Source organism: Cervus elaphus, chromosome 31 (assembly GCF_910594005.1).
Source record: "Cervus elaphus chromosome 31, mCerEla1.1, whole genome shotgun sequence".
Lineage (NCBI taxonomy): Eukaryota > Metazoa > Chordata > Mammalia > Artiodactyla > Cervidae > Cervus > Cervus elaphus.
In genome coordinates this window covers 51,386,034-51,410,741 of record NC_057845.1, presented here as the reverse complement: position 1 = coordinate 51,410,741, position 24,708 = coordinate 51,386,034, and the positions used below count along the sequence as shown (strand labels likewise).

At 41.3% G+C, this 24,708-nt stretch overlaps 1 protein-coding gene across 2 annotated transcripts in view; it reads left to right on the top strand.

Moving 5' to 3' along the window:
- MYH15 (myosin heavy chain 15) overlaps nucleotides 1–24,708 on the top strand; it is a 145,816-nt gene that overhangs the window by 36,156 nt on the left and 84,952 nt on the right. For both annotated transcript variants that reach the window (XM_043893127.1, XM_043893126.1), the window contains exons 12-16: nucleotides 8,153–8,271; nucleotides 12,795–12,944; nucleotides 13,530–13,700; nucleotides 20,426–20,599; nucleotides 21,698–21,830. In XM_043893127.1, coding sequence (XP_043749062.1) covers nucleotides 8,153–8,271; nucleotides 12,795–12,944; nucleotides 13,530–13,700; nucleotides 20,426–20,599; nucleotides 21,698–21,830 — 747 coding nt within the window. The remainder of the gene's footprint in view (nucleotides 1–8,152; nucleotides 8,272–12,794; nucleotides 12,945–13,529; nucleotides 13,701–20,425; nucleotides 20,600–21,697; nucleotides 21,831–24,708) is intronic.

Sequence of the window (24,708 nt, the reverse complement as noted above, 5' to 3'; positions counted from 1 at the left end):
CTCCTCCCTGATGTCCCTGCCTCCACCCTCATCCCATCACTGTGCACGGAGCAGCCAGCAGTGGTCCTTCCATGGTACAAGCCATCCCTTATCCCCTCCTCTCACAAGTGGCTCCCAGTCTTCAGTATAGCCTCCTTGTCTTTTCTGATATCTCTCCAAATCTCTCTCTAATCCCATCTCCCTATTGTGACTGATACTATGAAATTTTTCTTTGATCTTTTTCCTAGTTTATGGCACAGAGCTCTTACTTTGGAATTTTCTGAGTTATGAGATCGACAAGGGTGCATTTTATGTTAACAAGGTGACTTTTGGACTGTGCCTGTAGATGGGGTCTGGTGACCACAAGAACTAACCATGTGATTAGAGAGTTGGAACTTTCAGCCCCATCTCTGTCAGGACAGAGGAGACGGACTAGAGACGAAGTTCAATCACCAGTGGTCAATGCCTGTGTAATGAAGCCTCCATGAAATCGTAAAAGGACAGTGTTCAGAGAGCTTTTGGGTTGCTGAGCTTGTGGAAATTTGGGGAGATCGGCATGCTTGGAGAGAGTGTGGAGGTTCTGCACCCTTTCCCCATAACTTTCTCTAGGCATCTCTCCTATTTGGCTATTCTTGGATTATATTCTTTTATACTAAATCATTGATTTAGTACATAAAGCGTCTTTCTGAGTTCTGTGAGCCTTTGAAAATTCAGTTCAGTCATGTCTGACTCTTTGCGACGCCATGGACTGCAGCATGCCAGCCTCCCTGTCCATCACCAGCTTCCAGAGTTTACTCAAACTCATGTTCATTGAAGTGGTGATGCCATCCAACCATCTCACGTCCCCTTCTCCTCCTGCCTTCCGTCTTTCCCAGCATCAGGAAATGAGTCAGTTCTCTTTTCAAATGAGTCAGTTCTTCACATCAGGTGGACAAAGTATTGGAGTTTCAGCTTCAGCACCAGTCCTTCCAATGAATATCCAGGACTGATTTCCTTTTGAATTGACTGGTTGGATCTCCTTGCAGTCCAAGGGACTCTCAAGAGTCTCCTCCAACACCACAGTTCAAAAGCATCAATTCTTCTGTGCTCAGCTTTCTTTACAGTCTAACTCTCACGTCCATACATGACTACTGGAAAAACCATAGCCTTGACTAGATGGACCTTTGTTGGCAAAGTAATGTCTCTGCTCTTTAATATGCTGTCTAGGTTGGTCATAGCTTTTCTTCCAAGGAGGAAACGTCTTTTAATTTCATGGCTGCAGTCACCATCTACAGTGATTTTGGAGCCCCCAAAAATAAAGTCTGTCACTGTTTCCACTGTTTCCCCATCTATTTGCCATGAAGTGATAGAACCAGATACCATGATCTTAATTTTCTGAATGTTGACTTTTAAGCCAACTTTTCACTCTCCTCTTTCACTTTTATCAAGAGGCTCTTTAGTTCTTCTGCTTTCTGCTATAATGGTGGTGTCATCTGCATATCTGAGGTTATTGATATTTCTCCCAGCAATCTTGATTCCAGCTTGTGCTTCCTCCAGCCCAGCGTTTCTCATGATGTACTCTGCATATAAGTTAAATAAGCAGGGTGACAATATACAGCCTTGACGTACTCCTTTCCCAATTTGGAACCAGTCTTTTGTTCCATGTCCAGTTCTAACTGTGTCTTCTTGACCTGCATACAGGTTTCTCAAGAAGCAGGTCAAGTGGTCTGGTATTTCCATATCTTTAAGAATTTTCCAGTTTGTTGTGATCCACACAGTCAAAGGCTTTGTCATAGTCAATAAAGCAGAAATAGATGTTTTTCTGGAGCTCTCTTGCTTTTTTGATGATCCAGCAGATGTTGGCAATTTGATCTCTGGTTCCTCTGCCTTTTCTAAATCCAGCTTGAACATCTGGAAGTTCACAGTTCATGTATTATTGAAGCCTGTCTTGGAGAATTTTGAGCATTACTTTACTAGTGTGTGAGATGAGTGCAATTGCGTGGTATTTGAGCATTCTTTGGGATTGCCTTTTTTGGGAATTGGAATGAAAACTGACCTTTTCCAGTCCTGTGGCCATTGCTGAATTTTCCAAATTTGCTGGCGTATTGAGTGCAGCACTTTCACAGCATCATCTTTTAGAATTTGAAATAGCTCAACTGGATTTCCATCATCTCCACTAGCTTTGTTTGTAGTGATGTTTCCTAAGGCCCACTTAACTTCACATTCCAGGATGTCTGGCTCTAGGTGAGTGATCACACCATCGTGGTTATCTGGGTCATGAAGATCTTTTTTGTATAGTTCTTCTGTGTATTCTTGCCACCTCTTCCTAATATCGTCTGCTTCTGTTAGGTCCATACTATTTCTATCCCTTATTGTGCCCATCTTTGCATGAAATGTTCCCCTGCTATCTCTAATTTTCTTGAAGAGATCTCTAGTCTTTCCCATTCTATTGTTTTCCTCTATTTCTTTGCACTGAGGAAGGCTTTCTTATCTCTCCTTGCTATTCTTTGGAACTCTGCATTCAGATGGGTATATCTTTCCTTTTCTCCTTTGCTTTTCAGTTGTCTTCTTTTCACATCTATTTGTAAGGCCTCCTCACACAATCATTTTGTCTTTTTGCATTTATTTTTCTTGGGGATGGTCTTGATCCCTGTCTCCTGTACAATGTCATGAACCTCTGTCCATAGTTTTTCAGGTACTGTGTCTATCAGATATAATCCCTTGAAAATTAAATCTAGCAAATTAACTGAACCCAAGTAGGGCGTCCTTGGAACCTCCCAACTGTAGCTGGCCAGTCAGTAGCCTCAGCAACAACCTGGAGCTTCATTTGGCATTAGAAGTGGAGGGAGCAGTCTTGTGTCAATAGGACTGAACTCAGCCTGTGGAATTTGACGCGGTCGCCGGCGGCTGGTGTCAGAATTGTGCTGAGCGCTAGGCCATCCATCTGGTGTCACAGGACCGCTTGGCGTGGACCCACCCACCTCAGTGGATCAGGGGCAGAGCCCTCACCTGCCCTTCCCCCAGTGTCTCACTCCTCTCACTCACTCCACCGATCTCTCGGCTCCTCCGGGAGTGTTCGAGCAATCCTATTGCAGGGCTTTCTCACCAACCCCTCCTGCTCTCTGGGCCTCTCCCTAGGTCTCCTCACGGCCCGCTCCCTCACTTTGGCAGGGTGACATCTCGGCTGTCACCTCATCGGAAAACTCTTCCGTGACGACCCCCACCTCTCTTACCGTTCTCTACCTCCTTACTCTGAATCTTTGTGTCATTCATAATAGCTGCTTTTTACTGGCTGTCTTACTCCCCAGTCCCCATCAGATGGGAGCTCCACAAGAGCAGGGGCCTAATCTGGTGTGCACAGCTCTATTTCCAGGCATTAATACAATGGCTGGCTCTGTATTATAGTAGCTCTTACCATAGTAGTAATTAAGTCTTTGTTAAATGAATCCTACCTACTCAGGGACAGTCAGTTAATGTCATAGGACATATCCTTTGTGTTTTTTTTTTTCCTAACTGACTTTGTCACTATACTCATCAATATTAGCAGTTGATTTCCTCTTGTCAATTAGCCAGGTTTTATTTTATTTATATGTATTAATAAAGCTAACACTTGTGTAGGCTATCACCTATTTATATTGTTTCTTTTTTAAATTTTTGTTTCCATCATTAACCCATTTTTAAAATTGAGGCACAGATTTTTTTTTTCTTATTGGTTTCTAAGGGCTCTTAATATATTAAGCCTTGGTAATTTTCTTCCAGTTAATCATTTAGGAAGTAGTTGAAGGAGCTGGACAGATGGAAAAGAGTGTGAAAAGAGGAAGGGCCCCAAACCAAAGGGGACAGTCTTAGCTTTACCTCTTTCTTGAGTTCAAGTCCCACATTTCTAACTTTCTACTGCACGTTCTCCTGCTACCCTAAACTCTGCATTCAAAAACGCAGTGTATCATCTTCTTCAAGTGATGTCTCGCTGTTGATTCTTCTCTTCATATTCACAGTACTGCCCTTCTCTCTGCTTCTCAGGCTAGAAACGTCTTCCTCATGTTTCTCAGCCTTTTGCTCTTTCTTGTTACTAGCTTAGACTTCTCAGCACCTTGCACTCCACCATCCCACAGTAGGTTCACTTTCTGTAATTGTCACCCTCTGGTCTGCTTTGCACACTTCCACAAAACTAATCTTTCTGATTAATTTGCCATTAATTTGTTATGCTGATTAATTTGCCATTTCTCTGCTAAAAGCCCCTTTAATATAGCCCCATCATTTAAATAATACCTTCCAAAGGTATCAGGTGTCTCCTGTGGCCACAAGTCACCTGCTCTTCTGTTTATCTCACTTTCAAGCTTCTCAATCCAATCTGCCCTCTTTGACCATCACTGCACTGTCCGCCTCTGGGCCTTGAAGTCATGTTCTTCTCTGTCTCAGAAATGCTTGTTCTCCCATATTTGCCCATCAAAACCCTCCTCATCCTTCAGGGCTCTGACCAAATGTTGCTTCTTTCTTGAAATCTTCCCTGCTCATGCAGTCCAAAAGAGATCTTTCTCTCTCTTTCAAACTTTGATGATACTCATAGTTTGTCTCTTATAGACAGTTGTTTTACTGACTTGCTATTTTTGCCTGTTTTATTTACTGTCATGGATTATAAACTCCTTGATGTCAAGGATTTTTGTCTTGTTTATCTATCCTCTTACCATAGCATCTGGTACCAGGCCTTGCACATAGCAAGTGCTCAGAAATTGTTCAATAAATTTAAAAAGTGTGAACAGCTCAGAAACCTTATATGAATTGAAGGTCATTTTCAAAATCTTTTTTTCACGTTAGCCAGATTGTGATTTGACAAAACTGGATTTCGTTTCTGTTTGTATCTTGTTGTTTACACATCAGACTGCACTGGGATGGAACTGTCCCTCTGTTTTTCTCTGCTTCCTTATCTGTTTTCAGGTGCCATCAGAATTGTTCTCTCCATCTTCTAATTATACTTCCCAGATCTGGACACCGTTCTCAAGAGAGCAGTTCTCAGACTTGGCCGCACATTAGAATCACTGGGGGAGCTTTTCTATTCCTGAAGCCCAGGCCTTACCCAGACCAAAGGAAATCAACCTCCGAGGGCAGATGCAGGCATCGGGGCTTGTGGTTACAACTTGCCAGGTGACCCCAGTGTGCAGCCAGGGTTGAGGACTGTTCTCCACCCCTCATACCCTCATGCGTATCAGAATCACCTGGTGAAATGCCAAAAGTAAACCCTAACCTCCTCCAGTGAGCAAGTGCTCTGTTCTTTTATGAACTCTCCAGGCCATCCTGACCCACACCAGTGTTTGAGAACCCCTGCTAGCTAAACCTCTCCCAGGGTAGATGGTACGACCTGGTTAAAATTCATGGTTTGATTCACCAGGTCCTAGAAAATGATGTTTGTTTTGGGGGGATTTTTATAAAGCCTCTTCTGGGAGCACATCAAGTCACACAATGAAAATCCGTTTACAGGTGGTGCTGTCTTCATGACGGCATCTCCTTAATGTTAGGAGAACTGTTTTTCAACAGTTTAAACTATTTTCATCTAGGTTGTGACACTATAAACTTTTAATGCAAAGGAAGTAATTTTGAGAAGGGGAACATGACAACTGTTATTTCTGTTAAAAAAAAAAGATGAATAACATGTGATGTTTAATGTACGCCTTTGGGATAAATCCAAGGCACACTACCCCTCTGTCTGCAGATCCTTGAATGTCTCTGGAGTGGGAGAGAAATAATTCTGTAATGTTGAAGGCTATTTCTGTTAGATCTTAAGGTGGGATACTACAGAGAATTTGGGTTTCCTTTGTTCATGGATGAACATAGACTCAAAGAACTGTCATTAACAGTGGAAAAAGATTGTGTGAAATTGAGACTATTATTACCTGCATTGTCCATCTGAATGCCTCCAAAGCATAGAGAACTGAAGTCCTGTCTATTTTTCCTGGGCAGGTATTGTGAATTTGTTCGTTTTTCACGTCACTGGTTACTGTTCAGCTCCACTCAGATTCATCAGGCACGTTACATTTCTCCCTTCCTTTGAAATATTTTCATTTTGGGTTAGATGCTCTTCAAATTCTCGTTTGGCTCAAAACGTCTATGATTCTGACCCCTTGGCTTTTCAACTTGAAATAATCAGACCTTTGTCTCCAAACATGGTGCTCTTAACAAGAACAACTCAGTATAGAACCGGCATGTCTGCTCTACTTTTGTTTTTTCCACTTATTTTCCCAAACGTCTTTGCATTTTGAAAGATTTCATAGCAATGGAGTTCCTAGGCCATTATCACTGATAAGAAGCAGATAGAACTTGTAGATACATTTCTACAGTGTGTAGTATATATTGACCTTGCATGCTAAGTCGCTTCAGTTGTGTCTGACTCTTTGTGACCCTATGGACGGTAGCCGACCAGGCTCCTCTGTCCATGGGATTCTCTAGGCAAGAATACTGGAGTGGGTTGCTATTTCCTTTAGTTAACAAGTAAATCAAACATTTCAAGCTTTTCTAGTCTTTGTGAAAACTTTAAAGGCCCCACAAAAAGGAAATGGATATTGTTAATACAGATGACATATAGCTATTTAATTGCGTTTTGTTTTTGATTTATTCTCTATTTATGGTCATTGCTCAGGAAATTTTGTACTTCTTAATGAAATAAGAAAAGACTGCATTTCCTTCTATTCTAAGACATTAACTATGTGGAGTGACTACATCAGATATATATCTCAGGATTCATATAACATGGGAGACAGCAGAGAGGTTTCAACTGAGCAAAATATTCCTTTTGTTTGATAACTGAAAAAAATATGCAGCTTAAACTGTGTTTATAGCTTTTCGCCTGTGGCATTCTTTCCTGTTATTGTCATTTTTTAACACCTGATGTGATACATGCTTATTTACTTTTCCTTCTGATAACACTCATTCTTCATTTCTTTCCTTAGAAAATGAAAATACCATTCTAACAATGGTGTGGGTTGTAAGTCTTCTTGTTAGGCAGCAGAGGGCGCTGTGGGGCAGAAACTCGCTGAAGAGGAGAGGTGTTTGAGAGACACTGGGCGAGTGTCCTGGCTTCCGTTGATAGGTCTTGAATTACCCAATTAGCTGGTCCAAGTTCTGGTCCCATTGAAAGGAGCTGCAAATATATATATGTAGAAGGGGGAAATAGGCAAATAATGAAAATGTCATTTTCATCCTCTTCAAATGAACAATCCTTTTCAGAAGAGGACCAATATCAAGAAATATATATATTTTTAATTGGGCTATAATTCTCATATTATAAAATTATTCTTTAAAAATGCACAGTTCAGTGAGTTTGAGCATATTCAGAAGGTTGTTTGACTAACATGTCTTTAATCCCGAAAAGAGATCTTGTTGACAAAAGTAGTTACTCCCCATTCCTTTTTCCCCTAGCCCTGGCAACTACAAATCTACTTTCTGTCTCTCTAGATTTACCTATTCCGGACAGTTCATATAAATAAAACCATATAATATATGACCTTTGTGTCAGGCTTCTTCACTTACTATGATGTTTTCAACCCTCAATCATGTTGTAGCATACATCAATACTTCATTCCTTCTTGTAGTTAAAAAAATGTTCTGTGGAATTAATATCCTGCATTTTGTTTATCCATTTATCAGTTGATGAACATTTGTGTTTTTTCCTTTTCTTGACCATTGTGAGTAATGCTGCTAGGAACATTTGTGTACAACTATTTTGTGTGAACATATGTTTTTATTTCTCTTGGATGTATACCTCGGGGTGGAATTGTTGGATCCTGCAGTAACTGTGTTTAACTTCTGGCTGCCAAACAGTTTCCTACAGTGGCTGTACCGTTGTACGTTCTAGCAGTGTGTGAAGTTTTCAACCTCACTTCTTCACCAGCACTCATTGTCTTTTTGATTCTAGCCATTCTAATGAGTGTGTAGTGGCATTTCACTGTGATTTTGATTTGCATTTACAAAAAAATAGAGTCTTTTAGGATCACTTAGGGTCCATGAATTTGTTTCAGAACTACAATTTACCTCGCTACATCATTCTAACCACACCATCTTTCTGGGTTGTCTATTGGGCTCTAGCGGAGATTGAACTTTAACAATGTTTTCCTTCTTCTCTCCCCTCTCTTTCCTCTTTCTACTTTCTTTCTCCCTCTCTCCCTCCCTCCTTCTCTTCTTGTCCTTCCTTTCTTCTGACCAGATGCTGGCAAGGCTGCTTTCCTCATGGGCATTAACTCCTCTGAGCTGGTGAAGGGCTTGATCCATCCTAGAATCAAAGTTGGTAATGAATATGTAACTAGAAGTCAAAATGTAGAGCAGGTAAGTTACTTCCGGAGCATTATGATTCTATCCTCTTGTACTAATTGTACACAGGTTTTATTTGTGTATTTTTCAACTTCTGATGTCTGTAACAAGGGCTTCTATAAAAAAGTGAAAAAGAATTACTATGATGAGTATTCTAACTGTTTTCATCTGTGATGCACACCACAGTAAATGCTCTTGTGTTAAGAGTCTTTCTAGTCTGAAAGATACCATTTTGACAGTTTCCCCTTAAGCAACAAGTCTCTTCAGATTCAGGGAAGTCCTTTACTTTTTATAATAAATATCTTTGTGGTATAGCTAAGAGGCTCTTAAAGGTACAGTTTCTGACATGAGTAAAATTGGTGAATTGAAATCTATCACCTATTTGGAATACTGACTTTTTAGGCTATCAGATGCATTCATTAAGAAAGGATTTCAGCACATATGCCGAAGTTAGCGTTCAAAGAGGGGGAGAAATGAGAACCAAAGTGAGAGATGGAAGGTCACGTAGGTTTTGTTCGGTGTCCAGGAGAATATCTTAATGAGAGGATATGAGTGCTCTTCTGAGAAGTGTTGATGCTGAGGCTGTGCAGTCAATAGTCACAGGACAGCCAACTGGTGAGACCATTTAAAGATGATAGTGTCTTTCAAAACAATAATTGACGTCTGGGACGTGCAGGTATGAGACAAGCCCTGCTGCAGTAACATACGCAGTAAAATCCTAGAGAGGATAAAACAGGCATTATTTCTTACTCCTACCAAGCCCAGGACAGATTAGACCGCCTTCTTCAATTTTGTCCTCAGGCCATCTGGAACGCACGGCCTCCAGCGCTGCTACACGGGGAAACAGTGATTTGTGAAGAAAGTACACACACACTTTAACTGCCTGGGGCCAGAAGCGATACCACTTTTAGTAAGATTCGAGTGGTGAGAACTAGTCAAACTCTCTCCTTAGCTGCTGTGGGGCTGAGAAGTGTAGTCTTTCTGGAAAGAGAAAGTGGTTTGATCACATACGATGTGTAAAACGCATTCATATTATCTCCTTCCATTCCTGCAACAAAACTCAGAGGTAGGTAAGGCAAGGATACTTATGTTTTTTCCAGTTGAGGAAACTGAGGGCTAGGGAACATAAGTAACGTTCCAAAGGACACCCAGCTAGTATTCAGGTGACATTTAGACTGTCTTACTCTGTATACATCCTAAATCTGAAAATGAGATAGACAAATGTGCCACTTTGTGACAGAAGACATTGTTTTGACAACAATAAACTCTCTTTCTTTTATATGTTGATAGAAAGGCATTTGGTGGGACTGTCATTAAAATATTTCAACAACTAATCGAAATCAATTTCCTAGTTCAGCTTACTCTATAACTAAATAAGCTTATCTCTACCATGATGTCAACGCTACGGGAGCAATTTGCCTGCGTTTTTGTCCTCCCGGCTGATCTGAGCTCTCGAGGCCATGGACTGTGTCTGATTCCTCTTAGTACCCCAGCATCAAGCACAGTGCCCTGCAAGCAGTAGGTGCTCCATAAATGTTAAAGTAAATGAAATCCTGGCTGATGTTCAGCCGTGCTCAGTGGGACAAGTAGCTGAGCTATTTCTTCGTAGCGAGGCTGGAGATGTCTGGCAGCTTCTTGCCTTTTAAGACATTCACCACCACATGCATGCATGACATGCTATGATTATAGAACAAGGACTCGCTCAGTGTAAAACTAATGAGCCCATAGGAGGACTGAAATCAAACCTTCGTCTCTCTAATATTGTGTTCTCGGGGACTGAGTTACCACACCAGCCTCTACTATAATGGAATCAGTGAAGCAAGCTAATATATTATTATTCAGCATTAAAAGAAAGAAAGCCCTCACCCCCGTGCCCCCTCCCCTCCCCACCTTCTTGCTGGAGCACTCTCTTTTCCTCCGTCTCCTGCAGACGGAGTAAGAAGGCACACTCTAAGGGTTTTCTTTTCTTAGGAATTTTACTGACTTCATAGAGGCAATTGTCACTGCTAAGAATAGAGATGTATGTGCTCTGCTGATGACAATTGCAAAAGATGGCGAAAATTCTTGCAGTGTTAACACTTTATGCAAAACTTAGTTCTAGCTCTTATGCTATCTAACTCTGGGACTTTGGTCGAATACTCCATCTCCCTGAGCACCCCATGAAGAGGTTAAGTTTTTCTGTGGGTCTTAGTGGAGCAACGATTGGCATCTAAAGGAGATAATTCTTCATGCATGAGCGTGTCCCACACATTGAAGGAAATTTTGCATGCCTGCTCCCAGGTGCTAAGTGCCAGCAACACTCTCAGTCACTGATGATGGGAAAATGCCCATCCTGTTCCAAAATGCCCCCTTCCCTGGGGTGGGGGATGTACCGTCTTGAATTGGGAGCTACTATACATGATTATCAGGAACCAAGGCTCTTCAGGTCTAGTATTTTAAGATTCTAGGAGAGTTCTAACTCTGCTTATTAGAAATAAGTTATTTTACTTTAGAAAGATTAATGATGACCAAACAATAATAGTAATCAGCAGCTACCGAATGCCCGCTGCGGGTGCTGGGCCGTGTGCTTCGTATGCATAGTTCATTCAATCAAACAGCCAGTCTGCAAAGTTGACCTTATTTATGCTTCCATTTTATTAGAGCCAGTGAACTTAGAAAGATTAACTGCGGAAAGCAACATGGACAGTAAATACTGGATCAAGGATGAGGAAGTGATAGAAGTGGAGAAGGGATAGGAAAGGGGGAACCAGCGTTTACTGGATGGACTCTAAGTGCCAAGTACTGCGCTCTGTATATTTGTATCTTCTGTCTCATGAAACCTCTTCCAACAACCATGAGACAAGCACGTTTTCACATTGTTATTTCACAGATGAGGGGGGCGGGGATCCGGGTGGTTAAACAAAAGCTATTTGACTGCCCTTCTTTTCGGTTTTGTTTTTCTGTCCTGTAATGTTGACCCCCAAGTAATCAAAGTCTTTGAGGTTATTTTAAAGAGAGCTCAGTCATGAGTCTGTTTAACCTCTGAAAAGTGGAAGTGTAGATTTGCCTGCCTCGTTCCGTCTTCATTGGACAGAAAGTGATTGAAAATGATGATACGCTGGTGAGCAGCATATTGGATTACCAGGTTTATTAATTCATTCATCAGACATCATCCCATCCACTTCTTCTGCTACAATTTCAGGCTGTCTTCCCATTTTTCACTACTCCCCACCTGTGGCCAGTTTCTCTCTCACTCCCACTTCTCAGGTATTTAGGGAATTAAAAGCGGGTGAGCAAGTTAGTCATGTTCTTTTCAAACTTTCAAAGTGACTGCTGTAGACAGTGATTTCCTCGATGCTCTGGAGGATAAAAATCATTCTCGGAGCTTTATTTGTGCGTGTGTGCTCTTGACGCCAATAATAAAAAACTGTGATGCCATCCGGCTTATGGATTACTGTGGAAATGACTCAAGATAACTGATCAGGGAGTGGGTGACTCATAACTAAATCACCGCCAGACACCAACTGGCTCCTGCTACGCGCAGCGTCCTGGGCAGCCGAAGGATGGATGTGATAGGCCTATTTTAAATGTTAAGTCGTTGGAGCGCATTCCCCTGCCAGGCTTGGAGACTGTCCAGCTGAAATTCACTCCTCCTTGGAGTCTGTCAGAAAGCTGCCGCGATAGCGGCGCCTGCGCATCACGGCAGCAGGCGCTACATCCGCAAAGCCACAGCATCGCACGCAGAGGTTGGAGCTGTCCCCAGGTTAGGGGAGCGCCTTTGCCCCACACCTCCAGGGAGGGGAAATGTAGCCTGAGTTTTATAGTAGGAGAATCTGAGTCAGAATGATGCACTAAATTGCCATTTTCCCTATGCAGAGTTGAGGGCAGCCCTGGAAACTAATAAAATAGGTGGAAGCTGAGGCTGGAAAGAATCTTCAAGAGCAATAACTCAGGGGAAGACCCTGCAGCCTAGACAGATTGGGTCACTTGCCAAAGGTTGTGCAATTTATTAGCAGCAGCAGGAAAGGGCTAGAGATTCCATATTCCTAACCTACTCTACCAGCATTTTTGAAACTTTATGATGCGTGGGAGTCAGAGGGGATTATGCCAGAGTGCAAATTCTGATTCAGAGGTCTGGGATGAGATGCTGGGCGTTGGCATCTTTAACAAGCTCTCAGGAGATGCCGAAGCTGCAGGTCTTAGGACCACACTCTGAACAGCAAGGTTTTAGAACATGTTGCCCCCCCTACCCCGGGAGGTTTGGTCCTTTAGCGGTAGGAACATGAATCTCTTGCGGGAGCATTGGGTGGGGAGGCACCGGGCAGCTTGCCTCCTTTCCCGTAACTCTCCTCCCCTCTCCTCCGCGCTCCCTCGCTTCTCGCTTTATTCCTGCCTTTGCGTCTTTCTTCCTTCCCCCTTATCTTCAGCATAAAGTTATAACCACAGAAAGCAGATAAATATATGCTGGCTTTCCTAGAAGGTGGTTACTGATAGAGAATGCCCAGGGTCAAAACGAACACTGTTGTCAGGCGAAGGAATCTTTCCGATGTGATTTGCAGGTGACCTATGCCGTTGGCGCCTTGTCTAAGTCAATCTATGAGCGAATGTTTAAGTGGCTGGTGGCACGCATCAACAGGGTCCTGGATGCCAAGCTGTCAAGACAGTTCTTCATTGGCATTCTTGACATCACTGGTTTTGAGATGCTTGATGTAAGTATATCTGGTAAGAGTGAAGTTGATGTATATTTACAAGAGGATTAGACTGTGTGAATTGAATGTCAGAAGATGTAGTAAGTGCATGGTGAGAATCATTCTGGGCAAACCTAAACAGCTACTGTGGTTGGAAAAAGCTATTATTAATATTAACAAATAATAAAAATCATTATAATTAGCAGTGCTAAGAAATTAATTCAGCCTTAAATAAAGGTAAATTAAGACATCTTTTATGATTTTGAATTGTAGTATCATTATATGTTAATTTCCTATCATCTTAATTTGCAGATATATATGAAGGAGGTTAAGAATATAATTGAGCAATTTTTACTTATTGGGTTTATTTGCCAACATACAATAGTGGTTATGGTTTTCTCTTTACATTTCCCAAGTGAACCTCTATTTTATTTTATTTTTTTATTGAAGTATATTTGACAATTAAAAATATATATTTAAGTAGAACAACTTGTTGAGTGCACATATATATTGTGAAATAATCACTACGATTGAGTTAATTAACATATCCATCACCTCCAATAATTACTAATTTTCTCAATTTTATTTCTAATCACAACCTTGAAGTATAACAGTCTTGAACAACTTTGCATTAATTTTACCAATGAAAAGTTACAACAGTTCTTCAATCAGCATACGTTGGTTTTGGAGCAAGAGGAATACAGGCGAGAAGGCATTGACTGGGTGCCCATCGACTGTGGCCTGGACTTGCAAGCCTGCGTGGATCTTGTTGAGAAGGTGAGGCGTGTTTCTCCCTCGTCCATTTTTGTTTAAGGAGAATTGGCCCTGCTTGCTGGGTTGACCCGTGGCAGGACCCTGGCTCTATCAAGGGGATGGGAAAGGGGGCAGGAGAGCTCTGCACGCATTCTTCTAAGGGATTTTCTGTGCAGCGCTGCGGCGTCCTAACTAAACGCCCACATCAGTTACCGACTCCATCATTTCCAGCTCACACCGTCGCTACACATTTACTGCTCATGCATGGCCTCCACCGCTAACGCGCGAGGAAGCTTGTTGAGATTAAAAACGGTCACACTCTTGACTGGAAAAGCACAGAGCTGGAAATATGAACACTGTAGGGCCTGGCTGATTAACATAAGGTGAATGAGTAGACCCAGAACAGCTTAACGAAATTTGGCAAATTAGCATGCAAACAAACAACCGCCATAAATCCTCAAGGCCACTACCTTGCAGGATGTAGTTTGTTCATTTAATTGGACAAGTACCAGTTAGTTTAAGTAATTTATGACAATACTTCATGGCTTATTAGTAAATTAGCTTCAGTGTATGGTTTCCACATTCAGTGATGTTCCCATACTCTGAAATCTTTCCATGTGCCCTAGAAGAGATTAACCAGACTTGCCGGGGGAATTCAGCATGGTTTTTCTGGGGCTGTGTCCGAGGGAGCAGGCATGATGGGGTGTGAGCAGCTATGTGGCCTTGTGTTTTGCAGTAGTTGTGGATTACAGTGAATTCTGCACACTGGTCTGGACAACTATGCTTTGGTCTCATGTTTGCGTCTCAGCAACCCTGTTCAGAAAGGGGTGAGGATGACGAACCTCTCACTGTCTTTTGGGGGGCCCAGATTTTATCAATCACCGTCCCATCCATTTTACATGTTAGATCTTTAGATGAAACTAAACCTTTGAAAATAGCCATTATTCTTAACAGGCATGGACATCACATTGATTTTATTCATTTTATAACCAGTGAACTTCCTGGGGAGGGGACAGGCTGATTCAAAAAATGATGATAATGAACCAACTCGTGAGTTTATTAAAAATAATGATAATAGTGAACCGCCCATGGTCTGGGAAATGTTTGATGGCATCATTAGAGTTATCATTTTCTAACTGGAAACGAAACAGAACTGGAGCTCCTTCAAGGGACAGCTTTAACTTTGGACAGTTGTCACCTGTAAAATCTACTTACTCTAAATATGACAAAACATTGTATTCAGGCAGAAAGGTGGGATGCAGACATTATTCAACTCCTGATACGTCTGTAAATGTAGTTGATCTGAAGCCTATTATCTTATTTATGACAATCAAACTTATTCTAAGTAAGACACCAGCAACATTGATATAATTTCCTGTTGTACTTTCTGCTGATATGATAGAACAAGGGGAAAAAATGAGTAAATGATAAGAGGAAAAGATAAGTGTTTGGTTTCCTGTGATTTATTTCAAAGGTTCAGGTCAGGCAAATGTGGAATACTAAAACCTTTCTTGAAATGATTCTATATTTTGAAAAGATCATTGTGTTTGTTCAGTCTACATGAAGGAAATTTTTAGTAAATATTAATGATCAAACTCCCTCCTTGAAACAGACTGCATCATGGGAACTTTTCAAAGTTCAAAGGAACTAAAATACATCACTACATATAAAATATAGAATGCATCTGTGTGTTTATAAGGAAAAAGTTTTTATACATATAAGTTTTGAGTTTTTATATTTATAAAAAAGTTTATATCAAGCTAAAAAACACGTTTTCATGCCAACTTTGTTAATTTGGTCTTGAAGCATACAGTAACCTCCTTTTATAAATATGCAGTGAACAGATCTACTATAGGATTAACTTACACTTACCTCATTACTTGAATTATTCTAGTTTGTTTAGAACTTGAACATCAGTAATCTACATATTAAATATTAACATATGATTACATATTTATGATTTTACATAGGTATTGGTAAAGAGATTGTTTTTATTTTTTTAAACAAATACATCTAAAACTATACATTGAAAAACTGTTGCCCCTGCAGTGGAGTCACCTTGAAAAGCTACATCCTTCTTTCAATAATTCAGCCATTTTGGAAAAAGCCCCTCACAAGATGGGGACTAGGATAAATTGTTAGATTTTTACTGTCATCAGGGGAAAATTGACTTCAATACCAATCATCTTAACTGTTTTTTAATCCTAACTGTATTACCTATTTTTCACATAATTTTCCTGAGTTAGCTAAATAACTCATGATTGTTTCTATGCAATGATCCACAGTCAGACTACAGGTCATTTCCATGTGCCAATAGTCAAAGGTGTCAGATATCCCATAGAAGGTTCTAAAATAATTTTAAATTCTGGTAGCATCTTGGCAATGAGTGTTGCCACTTCCCCAGTAGAGTTCTTTAGATATGCTAATTCTGGTATTTTTGTTATAAAATTAATCACGTTAATATCTAGTTAGTTATCCCTTGAATGCACATGACTGTTTTCTTTAAACATGTTGCATTGTGTTTTTCCCTCACAACATTTACTTTCTGCCTAACCACTGCCCACAGTAAAGCAGCCCATCCCAAAGCCCAAAGCTGTATGTCTTAGTGTTCACCTATCAGTTAATTCCTTTGCTGAGGACCTAGATTTTAGTCACCTCAGGACCCACTCTACTAAGTGTTGGGAGAAATACAAACCAGAGGCATCATCCTGGCACTCAAGGAACTTAGGATATAATTAGCAAGATGTCTGAAGACCAAAACTTTTATTAGTTTTCAACTTTTAAGAAGTAAGTGTATTTAGCAGCTACTTGTTTGGATCACGTCCTTGCCACCCCAGTGGTGAGGGCCGGATTCCTCTCCTAGGGTTATGGGAATGGCTGACCACAAGACACCTGGCAGTGGGCAGATGAGATGGGCAGCAGCTTGCTAGTCACACGTCCTCACAGACTGGGGAGGAGGATGCTGCGTGCCGTGAGGGGCTGCGCGGCACTTGCACTTAGGAGCAGAATGAATAATCGAGAGCTGTGGAAGGCAGGCTTCGTGGTAGTAATAGGGTGAGGTGACCAGTGATTCCCACTGGAGCATGTGCTGGCCTTGTTTAAATAATTCCATGGGCTGGTAGGGACCTGAAGTCCCTTACTCACGAATCAGCGGGCTCTGTGCCTGTCCCCATGAGAAAGTGTGTTGCAAGCCTGGAGGACATAACCCACAGGAGCATGTGTGGAGGGGAACCTGTGATTCGGTTCTCCTGGTGTTCCCCAGATGTCAAAGCCCACACACAAAATGTTGGACCTTAATTTTAGGCCTAATACTTCATTACTGTGTATAAAACTTTGAATTAAATGCTGTGTAAAACTTAAGCATTTGTTATAAATAGCACTTGCCCTTAAGACGTATGCAGTCAAACAGGAGATTTGTAAGTCTAATAAATGTAAAAATATGTCAGGATAAATGTGGTAAAGCCACAAAGGCTCACAGAACTCAGGAGAGCAGAGATCACCTCTGCCTGCAGGAATATAGGAAGGCCTGGTGGAAAAGGGGTAAAATTTCAGCTGGGTCTGAAGAAATGGACATGATTTCAACAGGTGAAAAGAGGAAGACAGTGAGCATGTGGAGGTATGGGCAAGAGCAAAGGCTTAGGAACAGGAAAGTAATGGATGCATTTAAAAATCTGATGAGAGTTTAAAATATTCAGAGGGAAGGATTTACAAAAAGGGAGTCAGGCTGTGAGGGGATTTTAATGAATTTATAACGTATTTGTAGGTGATGGTGAGCCACAGAGGATTCCACGCTGGGTAATGGGGTAGTCAGAGATGCTTGGGTTTACTCTGGTGGGTTTGTGTATGGGGTCAGGAATGGGAGGAAAGACTAGAGTTAGGGTGATTAAAAAGCTGTTACAGCAAGTGAGGAATAGAGGCCTTGAATCAGGATAGTGGAAATGGAAATAGCAAGAAAGTGACAGATGTAAAAGAGAGGAGGGTTGAATTGATAATATTTGAAGAGGGAGAGGTTACAACATTAATGTTCAGAGTCAGGGCAACCGACTCAGACCATTTACTGTGCAATAGAGGACAATTGATGCCATGAGGCAGAACATAATTACTTCTTTCCCTGACCTATTTGGAGATTAATTTGCTAGAGGGCCTCATGTTTATTAGAAGTTTTATACTTCCTAAGCATTGGAGAAATGGAGAAGACCCTGAAGAAATAGAGCTTTTCCCTCCTCAGTGGTTTAATTGTTACATTTTGAGCTGTGATATCTACTTGCTTTGCATAAAGCATCCATTCATCCCCAAACGGAAGATGGCTTCATTGGAGTCCCAGGGACAAGGCAGTCCTCATATATGGGAGGTGGCTCTCCTGGAGATGGGCTGCTGCTTGCTGTGAGGCTTTGGCCTGTCCTTCTTGTTAACATGAACCATCCCAGGAGATGCTTACATTTTTTTATATGTTTCGTTCTAGTGTTTATGAAAGGTTGACTATTTCTGTGGCAGGAAAATATGAGATACAAAATGGAGTCCACACCTCCAAGACTTGGTGACTCAACTGTTCAGTGTTATCAGATTTTCCTTCCTCCTTGTTCCCCTCCACTTTTATCACTTTGTCAAGAACCCACCAGGTCAATGCTGCCAGGAGCAAGACTTTGCACACTTGCTCACTGCATCGTTCCCCACTTGGATACTTGGGAGGGAAGACGATGTGCTGGAGTACAAGAGTTGTACAATATGTGTCAGATGTCCAAGAGTTGTTGATGGAATGTCGTTGAATGCATTTGCTGTAAAATGCGGGTTCTAAGTCTGAGATTAGACAAAAGAGGTAGAAGACCACAGTCTGTACATTAGAACGACAGACTCAGGTGGGTCAAAAACATGTTCTTCAAGTATCTAATCATCCAAATTAGACCCATTCATGTGGCTCCAGTGGCATAATTTAAAACAAAGGATTTTAAACTACAAACAAATTTTCTTCTTGTATATCATCCAGCCAGAGCCTTAACTCGATGTTGGTATGTTCTCTTTCCATGAAAATATTCAAGCCTAAGCTAGCCTACTTTTTAGAGGGAAACTGTAAAAGGAATTCAATGAGCTTTTAGGTGGGTTGGGCCAGAACTGTAAGGTCTCTCCCAAATCTGAGAGTTTGTGGTTCTTGGGTAGATGGGTTGGTAGAGAATCGTGAAATTTATGTTGTTGGGCCAAGGGCTCATGGTTGTATCTTGGAACTCTCATGACATTTTCTATTACTTTATAGTCTGCTTACTATGTGCATGTCTTGTCTGCCCAGTTAGATGCTCTACAGCCAGAGCCCATGTCTGACTTTCCTGTTATAACTGGAAGTGTTTGGTACAGTGATTTGCTCATAGAAGGCATTTCAAAAATATCTGTGAAGGAGATAAATGACCATATAAACACACAAGTAGATTTGCAAATATAGGAATCCTTGATCTTTCCCTCACCAAACATGACAATGTCCACCACCCATTTGCTCAAACCAAAACCGCAGTCATCCTTCCTCTTTCTATTACACCCACATTCTATCCATCAGCAAGTTGTGGCCCAGCTCTACTAACACCCACATCACGTTTCAGTGACTGTTTACCGTCTCTAACACTATCACTTGTTTAGATCAGGGGTCAGTAAACTATGGCCCTGCAGGCCAAATCTGGCCTGAAGCCTGTTTTTGGAAGTAAAGTTTGAATGCAACATCATCACAATCATCTTACTTACATATTGTCAATTGCTGTTTTCAGGACTGAAATAGCCGAGTTGATGGCAGGGAGCAACAGAAACTCTATGGCCCACAAAGTCTAACAGCTTCACTGTAAGGCCCTTAAGAGACAAAGGTTGCTGACTGGGCCCTCAATTTCCTATCACCTATCCTTTCTTGTTTGCTTTTTTAAATAACCCTTTAAAAATGTAAAAACCATTTTTAGTTCACTGGCTTTCCAATAGAGACGACAGTCAGGATTGGCCAATAGGCTTTTCTTTGCCAACCAAAACAAATAATCCTTTTTAAGCATTAATTAAATCATAATCACTTTATTGTAAAAAAATCTCCAAAGGCCTCTCATTTTAAAATTAAATCCAAATGTCTTACCACGGCCTGGAAAGCCTCTAGGTTCCAGCACCGCATCCCTCTCCTCCCACGTACTATCTCTGACCAGTTCTGCTCAGTCCACACTTGTCTTTGGCAGGATCTCAAACCTGCTAAGAGTGCTCCCACCCAGGGCCTCTGCACTCTTCATTCTTCTGCCCAGAGTACTTGTATACATGTCTTCTCAGATCAGAAGGTTTTACTGAACTCTCCTACTAAAAGAGTTCTCATGTAGCCTCTGTTGTTCTCTCTCTCTTTACTTTGCATGATTTCTTCAGGGTGCTTATAGGAAACTAAATTATTTATTTAGTGTTTATCTGCCTATTGTCGGTCAGCTCCACTGAAAGGTAAACACCCCGAGGACAGATACTTTGTGTACGTGGCTCATGACTGCATTGACAGTTCCTGCTGATGCCTAGTGCTTAGTAGATATTTAATAAATATTTGTTGAGTGGATGATGGTCTAGTTATATGTAGTGAAGATCCCTTGTCAACTAATTAGGTTTGTGGGAAAGAATTTACACTCATCCCCTAGTGAAAATGCTGTTTATTTTTTTTTATTTTTTTATTTTTTATTTTTTTATTTTTGAAAATGCTGTTTATTAGTATCTTTTTTTATTGTTTTTTTCATCTACTGTTCATCTGTATCTCCAAGCAGCCAATGGGCATCTTTTCCATCCTCGAAGAAGAATGTATGTTTCATCAGGCTACAGATGTGACTTTCAAGACCAAACTTTTTGACAACCATTTTGGAAAGTCTGTTCATTTCCAGAAGCCCAAGCCTGACAAGAAATATGAAGCTCACTTTGAACTTGTCCATTATGCAAGAGTGGTAAGTTACTTCTAGACCCTCAGTCCTGAATTATCTTGCCTCTATTTCAAATGTACTCAGCCCAAATCTTTAGGTAAAATATAAGTAAATATATCAGTAAAGTTTAGATTAAATGAAGAGATGAACAAAATAAATCTCAGTTCCCCAAAAAAGTTGGTGTAGACTTTTAGTACTTAGTAGATGAAATACCATACTATAATAACAGAGGTCAAAAATTTCAAAAATAGACTCTCTCACCCAATTCAAAGTAAGACCATTTCAGAAAGTCTCGGAGACCATCAAAGGCATGGCTTTTCCTTATTCATCCTTTCTTTCAACTGCACATTGTGTGAATGAGTGATTTCAACTGATCTTTTTACTGAAGTTTTTTTTTTTTTTTTTTCATTCTCTCATAAAGAGTCACTATGAGGTAATGTTCTCTAAACTATGACCAACAAAGATTCCTAATGCCCCTCACTCCCTCACCTCATTTCCCCCCTGGGGGGTATGTGTGTGTGTGTGTGTTCACATACGTGTGTGCACGTGCCTTTTCAATCTGCTTTTATGATTCTGGGCAGTGATTCTAGGTGGAACAAAGAGAACTGATAAAGGATAAAATAGTACTCGACCTAAAAATGACCTGCCAATTTTACCTAGATATGTTTGTAACTCTCTTCTTTGATATCCTTGAATATTAATTATAATAATATTTACAGTGAAATGCTATAACGTTTGTGGAGGGCTCACCTTGTGTCAGAGGCAGTTGTTTTATTCCATCTATTTTCGCCTGTATCAAGGAGGGCTGATGTGAATTGTCCTGGAAACGCCGTCTATTCCTTCCACCTGCTCTGGCTTAGTGTTCTTTTCCCTCCCTGCTTCTTCTTCCCTCTCCCTCCCTCCCTTTCTCTTCCTTTCCTTCCACAGTGTAAATGGTAAAGCCTGAGAAGCTCTTTCGGTTGCACATAGGTTTCTGGAGTATTTATTCAGTACTGTTACATTAAACTGATTTAAATTCAAATGACATACACAATGTATGATTTTTTTAAAAGAATTACATAATTTGCTAAGGAACGTATGCATTCTCCTTTTTTGTTACCTGACCTACATGCCTTTCCAAAGGTGCCTTATAACATCAGTGGCTGGCTTGAAAAGAACAAAGACTTTCTTAATGAAACAGTGGTGGCTATATTTCAGAAGTCGTCCAACAGACTCCTGGCAAACCTTTTTGAAAATTACATCAGTACCAACACTGGTGAGTCAAACAATCTTCCTCAATTTTTCAGCCTTTAAATGGAGCCCACGTCTGCCTCAGTGCTTATAAAAATCCTGGCTTCTTTCCTGAGAGATGTGTTTCTGCTCCCCGGGGCCTGAGTCATCCCCTCTTATTAGCCTTTCTGTCCTCAGGCTGGCGGTTCTTCGGGGAAACGGTGCTCTAAGGTAGATAGATTTCAAGGAGGCTGCTCCAGCCTGTTTTTATCTTCTACTCAACCAAGTTGCAAAGAGAGAGTAGCAAACCATGTTTTGATGAATGGTTTTGGGGAAATAACAAGCTCCTTTAATACATATGCCCCAAATATCTTGGAATTCTCCTTCATAGTGCCTTTATATTGCAGTAATGGGATTTTTATGGGCTTCATGAGGGCAGAGATTATGCCTCACTTGTTCAAGTGTGGCCTCAAGCATGTAACAGATGCCTGTTTAGCAGGCACTCCATAAATACTTGCTGACCAACTAATAACTAATCTTGTTTAGTAGTTTATAATTTACAAAGTAGGGCTTCCTAAGTAGCTTAGTGGTAAAGAATGTGCGTGCCAACGCGGGAGACGTGGGTTCAATCCCTGGGTTGGGACGATCCCTTGGAGAAGGAAATGGCAACCCACTCGAGTATTCTTGCCTGGAAAATCCTATGGGTGGAGGAGCCTGGCAGATTGCTGCTCATGGGGTTGCAAAAGAATTTGACAGGACTCAGTGATTAAACAGCAGACAGCAGCAGCCGTTTCCAAACACTTCTAGATGCATTATCTTACTCGATCCTGGTCATGACTCTTTCTAGGAAATCTCTCCCTGTCTTACAGGAGCAAACAGAAGAATTAAATAGCATCCCCAGATTTCACAAATCTACCTTTGAAAGATAAACCCAGGCATATTAAAAATTTTTTAAGAGTTTATTTGAGCAAAAAGCAATTTGAATTGGGCAGCACCAAACCAGAATGGGTTAAGGGCATTCCACCCACAGGAGCTCAAGGAGAGACTTTCATAGAGAAAAGGTGGCGTGAATTGAGGACACTAGTGATTAGCTGTATCTACAGCCCACGTGGCTGTTTGTGATTGGCTGTCCTTAGTTTCAATTCTGTAACCTTGAGACTCTCACAGGCATAGAGTTTGGTTTGCTTACACAGGCTGCCACAGCATTGGAGCACCTCAGTCTGACGGCCTGCTTGCTTCATTGATTTAACACTACTAAATGGCAAATCTGAGGTCAGAAACAGAACTTGTGCTTACTAGCCTCATGCCTGTTTCACTCTCACTATCTTCCGGAAACAAACAAAGCCGAGAGATGGACAGACTCGCTGGATTCAGGATCTGATTCAGACTTCTGCAGTGCGAGACGAAGCCTTTGAGGACACAAAGGCCAGGTTGCTGCCATCAGCCTCACATCTGGACTACTGCCTACTGCAGGGGGAGGCGCACCATGGTTCATAGCAAAAGTCCAAACTGGCAGCCCCTGAGCAGAACCTAGAATTCAAACATGGTTGGTCTACACTGGTTTAAAAAATCAGATATACACACTTGTATTTCCTTTTTCTTTTGAAAAATGGAAATTATGGGAAAACAAAACATCTGGCCAACCTTGTTTTAGATGCCCTTGTGAAAAAGAATTGATGCTTTTGAGCTGTGATGTTGAAGATTCTTGAGAGTCGCTTGGGCTGCAAGGAGATCAAACCAGTCAATCCTAAAGAAAATCAACCCTGAATATTCATTAGAAGGACTGATGCTGAAGCTGAAGCTCCAATACTTTGGCCACCTGATGCGAAGAGTCGACCAATTATAAAAGACCCTGATGCTGGGAAAGATTGAAGGCAGGAGGAGAAGGGGACGACAGAGGGTGAGATGGTTGGATGGCATCACCGACTCGATGGACATGAGTTTGAGCAAGCTCCGGGAGATGGCGAAGGACAGGAAAGCCTGGTGTGGTGCAGTCCATGGGGTCACAGAGAGTCAGACACAACTGCACAACTGAATAGCAACAAGAATAAAATCTGGCCAACCTGGTTTCAAACGCCCTTGCGGCAACGTGGCCACGCGTTCTATAATTGTGGCGTGTCCTCTCACTTTCTGCTGTTCTCACCCTCCTCTTGTCTTACTTCCAGCTTCAGTAGGTGTCCCCTGTCACCTGTGTGGGACTTCTGATCAACTTGGTCAGGGAATGGAGAAATTTAGCACTTCCCAGCTCTGAAAGCACATGATGACGTAATTTAGGAGCATGTCTGAAATCCCGTGGGTCCGCCTCAAGAGGAGATTGAGAAATGGCAGCTATTGTATTTGGACCCTGAAAATCTGCAGGCAGTGCATTTGCCTGATTCTAATAGCTTCTAAAGTACCTCTGAGAAGTTTGATAAATAGTGACCATGTAAATATATGGCTCGCAGATGAGTAATTCTCTGATCATAAGAAATCAGAGAGTGGTTTGAGAGAGGAAATTATCTTCTGACTCTTCAGGGTGTGCTGTGTTCTTTTGAACTAGAAGAGAAGAGTTGTCCAGAATATCCTTTTTCATAATTCTTTTAACACCCCTGGAAAACACTTGCCTCCATTTCTGACTCATCCAAACACTGAATTACTCATAATAACCATACTTTCTTCTGGAGAATCCAAGTACTGTAAATCAGCCACAGTTCTTTAAAACAATGAATGGGAGGCAGCAGCATTCCCTTTCCCTGGGTAAAAAGTGAAAGTATGAAGAAGTCAAGTGATTCCCTTAGAGGGTGTGGAACATGTCAAGAGGACATCAGTGATTAAACTATGATCCCTGCCTCAGCTGCTGCTCCAGCTAGAGAGTATTCTTTCAGTTTTTTATGTTGTTAGCTGGCCCATTTTTTCCAGATTGCCTATGGGTTTTGTACATCTTA